At 41.0% G+C, this 8,919-nt stretch overlaps 1 protein-coding gene across 2 annotated transcripts in view; it reads left to right on the forward strand.

Annotated features, from left to right (window-relative positions):
* Positions 1–3,146, forward strand: part of LOC145440786 (uncharacterized) — a 213,180-nt gene extending 210,034 nt beyond the window's left edge. Inside the window, exon 6 of one of the 2 annotated variants that reach the window (XM_080318534.1) lies at positions 2,858–3,146. In XM_080318534.1, the coding sequence (XP_080174660.1) occupies positions 2,858–2,967 (110 nt within the window). In that variant the 3' untranslated portion in view covers positions 2,968–3,146. The remainder of the gene's footprint in view (positions 1–2,857) is intronic. The other variant, XM_080318531.1, reaches the window with a different exon arrangement.
* The last annotated feature ends 5,773 nt before the right edge of the window (positions 3,147–8,919 follow it).

Below are 8,919 nucleotides of genomic sequence, written 5' to 3' on the forward strand. Positions count from 1 at the left end.
TGCCGGCGTGTGACATTTTGATGGTTTTAATGGTAAATTATTATGTTTAAGGTGGCATCCATGTGATTTTACGGTAGTTACGGTAGACGAGACGAGGTTGAGGTAGACGAGGCAAAATTGCCTTGCCCAGAGAAACGTGCTACCCCCCCCCCTCCGAGTCGTTCACAGTCTCCCGTGACGAAGGCCGTGGATTTAACCGACCACGCTAACTGGAATATTATTATTCCCTTCGACAATATCGAGAGAAGAAGCATTTCGGAGTCTAACCAATGCCTTGTCGTGCTACCTTGCTCATTGCCCACTACCGCGTAGTCTACTCTGGCTACTACGAATACAATGCGGCACACGAAAACACCTGGCAATAGCTATACCTAGCTATCAACAAATTCAGGACTGAAAAAGCACTCCATCAGCCCACCCCCAAAAAACATGTTGGCTTCGGGCCCCCACAGGGTGATAAAACAAACTTCTGCGGGGAGGGGGGGGCTCGCCCCCCAGAGCCTATAGTTGGAAGTCTGTTTTCATCAGGCAGTGCGTATGTACCATCAAATTTGTAAGTTTGTGCTTAAATCGAAACGGGATTTCATGAAAAAATTTCAGGTATTATGTATTCTATTTTCTCGACGGTTGGGACGAAACGTTCTTCTTTTTGGACGGTGTAGCTTAGATTATATTATATAGCAAGAAACATTGGAACATTTAAGTTTTTCAGCGTATGTCTCATAGGTCCCCAGACCCGGCCGTGTTCATTCCGATCCACCGTTTAAGGACCGATGATACGTTAGAGCAAGAAATTTTGAATGTTCATCAATATGTTTCAAATGGTGGATATTTATGTATATATATCCGGTAGGTTGAGCTTGTATCATAGTGTTGAGCTTGTGTTGAGCTGTTGAAAAGATCTGCTCTTATCGGCTGAAGATTTGGGGTCCAGAGATCATTTTTCAATTCTCGGTCCATTGGTACTATATCTCACATGACGTTCTAACATTCCCCCCCCCATCGCCCCTAGTCGCCCCCTTTGGTGTTTTCGACCCCTTGTTTCTCAAAATCGCCCACGTTGGCAACCACTGGTGTAATGCTTAAGTTGACAATGGCAACAGAGAAGGTTTGGTGACTTCTTGTGACTTTAATTCTTAGGACATAATTTGTTTAATTGATTTTATTTGGAACATGGATTACGCATGCGAGATACGTAGGCTGCGTAATCGCGGCATACTAAAGAACAGGCTTGAAGGTAATCGAATTGTTGGATCAGCTCATACAGCCTATGGTTTTAGTACGCGTAGTCACATTGAACACTAATTTTTAATGTTTTGAATTCCAAGCATCTTTTCGCGGGCCGCCAAGAATCGCTCCGCGGGCCGCACTTTGCCCATGAGTTACTTCCGCAGTTTTCTACTGAGCTACTTCCCCGAGCGACGAGGATGGGATTCGAACCCACGCGTGCAGAGAACAACGAACCAGCACTCAGCCACCTCGGACACTCGGCCACCTCGTCGACGGCTACACGGTGCTTGATATTTCAAGAGAGATGGTGGTCTAAATATAGATATCGATGTTATCGACTCGATCAGCGAGTGAGTGAGTGTATCTGATTTGTTGTCATATTCTCAGATTTTCACACTATTGCACTTTGTTTAACAGGGGAATTTTACGCGTAGCCCTGTATTTAGGACAATCATGTTTCTGGAGTAAATTTCGATAGAAACTTCGTACAGTACATTTGACGGGCGATGAGTGGTCCTAAACCTAATTAGAGGTGATCAGTACTGAAGTACTACTTCTCAAAGTACTCAAGTAATTTACTTTCACTTGCAGTACTTACGCAATTAAATCTAATCTACTGCTACTTCTACTTCTACTTCATCGTATTTTGCGACTTTGTTCGCTAGTTACAGTTAGTCAACTACAAGCATTATATTATTCCAATGAAAGGTAGAAAGAGACCAATACAAATATATTCAGGGGCTGTTTTCGCGGAGACCTGCAGAACTTTCGTCGTGCTTCGCGCGAAATAAATATGTTTCCACAAAAATCTTGGTCAGTATCATTTATGTAGCTGTTGCGTGATTCAAGCGCGCATTTTTCAGGCAGGATAGTTACCCTTAGGGTTGCATTTAAAACAAACGGTGTTATAAAACACTTTAGTTAAAACATGTTTTAAACAGTGTTTTAAACAAAGGCCTTCTAAAAAAGTATGTGGTTTTAAGTTGTAAAATTATGCCATAATTTTTGTAAATACCGTCCAAAATACATGTTGTATGATTCTACGGACAGTTACCACCCGATATATCCGACGTATATCGATATGGGAGGATTGGAACCCTCAAAATAGTCGGTTCAACACCAATAGTACAGATACTTCGTCAAAGGAGCTATATTTACCCTATATTTTCAATTGTCAATGTCAATCCCCTATGACGTCACAATTGAATATCCGTGACGTCCTAGCTTCAAAAAATAAAACATTGAAAAACATGTTTTAAACAAGGGCCTTGTTTTAAACATGTTTGTTTTAAATTGATTTGTTTTAAAAGCAAACCTAGTTACCCTGATGACAGTTTTATCTCAGTTTATTATTATTATTATTATATTTAAAAGCGATTTTAGTGACGCATTTAACAACTATGGTCTTTTGCGTCACGACGTAACGGTTGCTAATCGAATCGATATTGCGATAAGTAAATACAGTCAACTAAACATTTAGTATTGTCTTTTTGTCTTCGCAAGGAATTCCCACAGCAAAGGTAATATATAATCACTTGTTATTACATTTTCCATGGTGAAGGGTACTCTCAGGTCCATTACGGCAGCTCTAAACTGGCATCTTTCATTAACGTACTTTGCACACTCCATAATAACGTGCTCTGCAGTTTCTTCTACATGGCATGTGGTACAATCAGGGGTATCGGAGCATCCAATTTTGTTAAGATGGGAGTTGAGACGACAGTGTCCGGTGCGTAATCTGAAAATGGTGGTTTCGGCACGGCGTGGCGTGGTAAAAGTAGGTAGTTTTGTGTATATGTCAGGGCAGAACTGTTTGAAATGTGCTCCAGAGGCGGTTTCAATGAAACGTTGGTTCCAGTCTTGCCTACAGCGACCTAAAATCAATGAGTTGGCCTCGCTAGAAGTAAGATCTACACTTTGGTCAGCTAAGTCATTGGCCGCAGCCTCTTTCGCAAGTCGGTCAGCGACTTCGTTCCCTTCAATACCACAGTGTCCTGGAATCCATACGAAAGAAATATCTCTATGGCTTTCATGTAAGAGATGGTGAGTTAGCTCTAATATTTGATTGGTAATATAGTTATTTTCACCAAGATGGTTTTTCAACGACAGCAATGCACTTAAAGAGTCACTCAGAATAGCAACTCGTTCGATGGAATTTTCTGAAATCCATATCAGTGCATCGAATATTGCTTTCAGCTCAATCGAGAAGATTGATAGGAGTTTCGAACATACTTTTGATGTTCTTATATTGCGATCGGGGATGTAGAAGGAGTACCCAGCACCGTTGATGTTTTTAGATCCATCGGTGTAAACTAGCATTCTGTTTGGGTATTGCTCAAAAATATAATCTCTGAATATAGCATCGACAAGGTGACTTGGTGGATCGCGTCCGAGGGCTGTTTGTAATGATGTATCAATCATAGCGCATTTCAATAACCAAGGGCATATGGTTAGAGGGTGGTCACCTCTGACTTGCAAATCATCCAATATTTGAAGTCGGGATAAGAGATTGAAAGTCACAAATCGGTCCGAGAGTAGATTGTACATTTCCTCCCATGAACCCTCCAATAAACTGCGTGCTGGGTTTGATTGTTGTGTTCTGATCTTGGAACGGTACTTGAGACAAAGATATTGGTGCCTTAGAAAAAGGGGCATGTCGTTACACGAGGCCTCTAATACGCATATAGGGGTGCTGGACATGGCACCGCAAGAAAGTCTCAGAGCTTGATTGCGGATTGATATTATTTTCGTGAGGTGTGATTTCGGTGCGAAGAAGTACGCTTCCATGCCATACTCTATGATGGATCTTATCAGGCTCCTATACAGGGTTAATAGCGTTCGAGTGGATGCACCCCAAGATGTGCCGGATACCATTTTGAGTAAATTCATGCGCTTTGCGCATTTGGATGCAACGTTAGATGTGTGTATCTTATAGTTGAGTCTTTTGTCAAAAGTGACACCTAAATATTTGAAGGATTCCACATACCTCAGTTGATGACTTCCAAGTTTGAGTACAGGTTGTGCATAATTTCGCTTTTTCGTGAAAACCATTGCTACGGATTTCTCGACCGATACCATAAAACCCCACTTTACACACCATCGATGGATCTGATCAAGGGATGACTGAATGTTTTGAGCAAGTTGGTCAACAGCAAGACCGGCCTCCCAAATGGCACAATCGTCCGCATAGAGCCCCATGTCTGACTCGATAACTGTTGGAAGGTCATTTATCATAATGCTGAATAACAAAGGGCTAAGCACACTCCCCTGCGGAATACCATTTTCGGTGAGGAAAATGTCGGATAACGTTGTCCCGATTCGAACTTGAAAAGTACGGTCGTGTATGAAATTGTTGATCCAAGAAAGACAAGGCCCCGAAATACCCATTTCCCGTAATTTATGGATGACAGCAGCCCTCCACACCATGTCATATGCTCTCTCGATGTCTAAGAAGACAGCCAAGACCGATCTTCCATTATGGATAGCTTTGTAAGTGGCATCGTGTAATCGGAGAACATGATCCAGGGCCCGCCGTCCCCGACGAAAGCCACTTTGAGCTGAGTGGAGTAAGCCGTGCTTTTCTAGATACCAAGATAGTCGCTTCATAATCATCGTCTCCATCACTTTACAGAGGTGGCTGGTTAAGGCTATAGGACGATATGACTGTGGGTCTGATCGGTCCTTGTTTCCTTTGGGAATTGGAATAACAATCGAGTGCTTCCAGCTGCGAGGGACAGTCCCATTGCACCATGAGTTATTTATCACCGAAAGCATACTGAGTAGGGCATCTGGCGGGAAGTTTTTGAACATGGAGTAGCAAAGAGTGTCATGTCCCGGGGACGTGTCTTTTTTCGACTTCAGTGCTTTCTCAAGCTCTGCAATCGTGAAAGGATTGTTCAGAAGAGTATCGTTCCTATGGTTCTCAGTTAATATGGCTCAAGAAAACGTTTGGAATTATCCGATTTACCATATTTTCATTGCCTTCCTAATCCCGTAAAGCGTTAATGTAGTATTGGATACAACTTCACTCATCGCCTACTTAAACTACCGGTCTTGTAATACGGGGACATTGCCTATATGTGACATTTTCTGAAATGTAATACTGGTTCTGATACTGTGTGGCTAAGAAACGCTGTGGTATATAGTAATGCTATCATTTGCATCATATGATATGGTGGAATATGTATGTTGTTGAAAATATATGTAAGGTGGGTTGTAGCACGTCCTAGCACACCCAACTCCCTCCACCGTCCGCATATGTCAGTTGCCAGGTTTTGACTGATCATATTTATGACATGTTTTCAAAACTGCATACTCATTTGATTAGTTTTCTAAGCCAGCCAATTCTACTTCTGTTCGAATTAGTTTTGGGATGCTTTGTAAAGCACTACTTCTGCTCGCTTTTGAGCATAAATATGCGTCGCTACTTCTACTTCTGCTCATAGAGTAGCTTTCTTGATTACTTTGACCACCTCCGATCCCAATGCATCTATAAATTGTACAATGCATATTGCGCAGGTTATAAGTTTGGTTTACTTGAGATTCAGCAGATCGGAATAATTATGGCATTTTGTGTCACATGAATCTTGATATTGAAATATAGGCCTGTCATTGTGAATAATCTATTAAACGTTTATTGCCACAGGCCACCAGAAGAATGGATATACGAATTTTCGCACTCCCTCTACATATCAAAGGACTCCACACATATTCATTGATGGCCTCGGTATCACGGTACGCCGTGACCGTAGCACACAATCTTGTGGTCGTATAATATGTTCAAAGCAGACGATATACTTTGCATGATTTTTGAACTGTAAAAATACCAAACGACTTCATATCATATTTTATGTTTGTACGAAAGTATTTCGAAATTACTGCTAAAATTAGTCCGTCACTCCTACCCGGAAGCGGATGTGTCCCCTATTGAGATGATTGATGTATGGACAGGACAGCACAGACTCTTTTACAATAAGGCCCATATGGAGAGATAGGAATATAATGCCTGAAGGTATTTCAACTATTGCGTTACTAATGCGTCAGGAAGTATTCGTATACAAACGATACCAAACAGAGTGCCGGGTGCATCTGGAGCACACATGCGTCGAAGACGGTGCGATTACCTTCGTCGTGGGTACAAAACCGCGCTCGAAAGCGGCGCTGCCGAAAATGAAAGGGCGGACTATTGAACTGACCCCTCGCTGCGTGGAAATTTTGAGAACGATGGTGGAGGACTTCAAGCTGTGCTATAGCCGGCCGTCGTCTTGTGACGGCGAGTTGAAGCGACAAGAGGAAGGGTTCGACACTTCTATGGATGTTGCCTCGGTTTGATTTCGCAATCTCTCGTTAATAATTCGTCGCCATATTTTTGAGGTGGAAGTCCGGTTCTCTCGGGCTATCTTCTTCTGGCCTTACGTGTTGTGTTAAACATTGTTACCTTATATATTGTGACCTTTTTATTTCAGATCGGCGACCCGGGTTTTCAATAGGTATAGATGGATAGTTCTGGACGGCGAGGTAAGCGGTCGTACTGATATAGCCAGTGCTGTGGAGTCGGTTCACTTTACTCCGATTTCAGACAATTTGAAATATACTGGCCCTGACACTCCGACTCTTATGTATCATCTTCGCAAAACTTCAACTCCGACTCCAATATTTCTGTCAATCTACTCAGAACAGTATAGGATAATTACATTTCAGTTTTGATTATTGTTACTTATAGTGAATCAATCCATTTTGATGAATTCATAATAATTGTGCTCGCTAAGAGAAATTAGGTTCGTGCAGGCCCGCCTACGTGAAAAACTCAACTTCTCCTACTAACCCCATCTTGTTGTCACATTCATGACCATTTGGTTGATTTGAAAGTCGAAGTTGGAGCATTTTAATGAATGGCGACTCTGACGGACTCCAGTCAGCATGTTTCCCCGACTTCCCCGATTCCGACTCCAACTGAAATGGTGTAGTGAAATTTCTAGGACTCCGAATTGATCAGGAGACAATTTAACAATTCTCCGAATCCGACTCCACAGCCCTGTTAATGTTGCTAGAATGAAGCGCCGATGTCGTAATAGTAACGTAGACCACAGACTTCGCGATATCATTCTGGGACCGCGCATCATTTGGTTGCGGGAAATATATTTTTGCGGAATATCGTTTGGTGTTCAGGGTTGGATTCGCGCCATGACTAAGAACGGAAACTGCAAGACCTTTGTGCTGCTGTGGCTGTGGATTGGCGTTGACAACGGCGCTAATCGCAAATAATATTGCAAAATACACAGATGCAACGGAAACGACATGGCTAAATGGGGTTATAAGGCACATAAAACTGAATTATGTACGCCTTGTCTTCGATAATGTTGCAATCCATCACTATCCTCTCAACTCTCGTGTCACTATGTGACGAACGTATAGATTCGAATAGTGCTATATCTGTCGAAAAGCGAAAAACTCCAAAAAGAATAAATAACACTGATCTACAAATTTCGAAAAAAATTTTGCGCCAGAAATTTTAATGATTGATATAAGCTAATTTCAGGTTGCTGAATTCAAATTTGTGCTCAAAATTTCTCCATCACGTCAGATATTTTTTTGTATGAATTTTTCTCATTTTCATAAATTAATTAAATTTCGGCTCTCGTTAGTGACATCACGGTAAGCTTACAACAGCAAAAGATCAAATATTGTTATTGAAATCGTCTATCATGAAACCTGGGTTGTTGTAGTACAGAATAAGTGAGTTTTCGGTGAATTTGAATCCAGTAATTCTTTATCTTCGTTCAATCTGATGCTCTTTCCGGCCCATAAAATTACACTGGTCTACAAATTTGAAAAATATTTTGCCCCCAAAATTTTATGGATTGGTCTAGGCTAATTTTAGGTTGCTGAATCCAATTCTGTCGTCAGAATTCCTCAATCACGTCAGATTTTTTCGGTATTATTTTTTAATATATACCGATAATTATATTATAATTAATCAAATTTCGGCTTTCGTTAGTGAAATTACTGTCAGCGTACAACAGCATCAGATCAAATATTGTCATTGAGATCATCAATAATGATGAAACCTGAGTCGTTGTAGAACAGAATAACTGAGTTTTCTGTGAACTTGAATCCAGTGGTTCTCTATCTTCTTTCGATCATGACCTCTGTTCGACCCATACATTTATATGTGGATGCAAGTATTTTTAGTCGGTAACAGACCAGTTATCATCTTTATATACCACTCTTTGTTAAAATATTGTGATTAAGTAGCTCCGTACCTAATGTAGTGCCATACGTTATCTATCTTTATACATCCGTTCTGCAGCCTTAATCGGTCAATGCATTTTGTGACAGCACACTGCTCTTTCGTAAAACGTAAAAGTTTGCAAACAATAAACATTGTATTGTTGGTATATTATGTAGAAGAGAATTGTTCCCTCTGGTACATGACCAGAATATGTGTCCCTTTAAGCTTGTTTCGAAACATTAAAAGAAACAGGATTTTTGCTTTTCCAAAACAAAACGTGCTTATCATGATGACTTGAAAGAATTTATCATCATTAATCTCCACCTGTACTTATCATGCTAATTCTCCTTCTCCAGTTTCCATATCTTGTCACATTTCATCGGAATCATGGAAAGATGTTTCTGAACTGTGTTTCATTCGGTTTATTGCCGGGCTTCTTTTGCATTGTCTATTATAGA

This window comes from Botryllus schlosseri, chromosome 6 (assembly GCF_051294905.1).
Source record: "Botryllus schlosseri isolate E-star chromosome 6, Bs_hap1, whole genome shotgun sequence".
Lineage (NCBI taxonomy): Eukaryota > Metazoa > Chordata > Ascidiacea > Stolidobranchia > Styelidae > Botryllus > Botryllus schlosseri.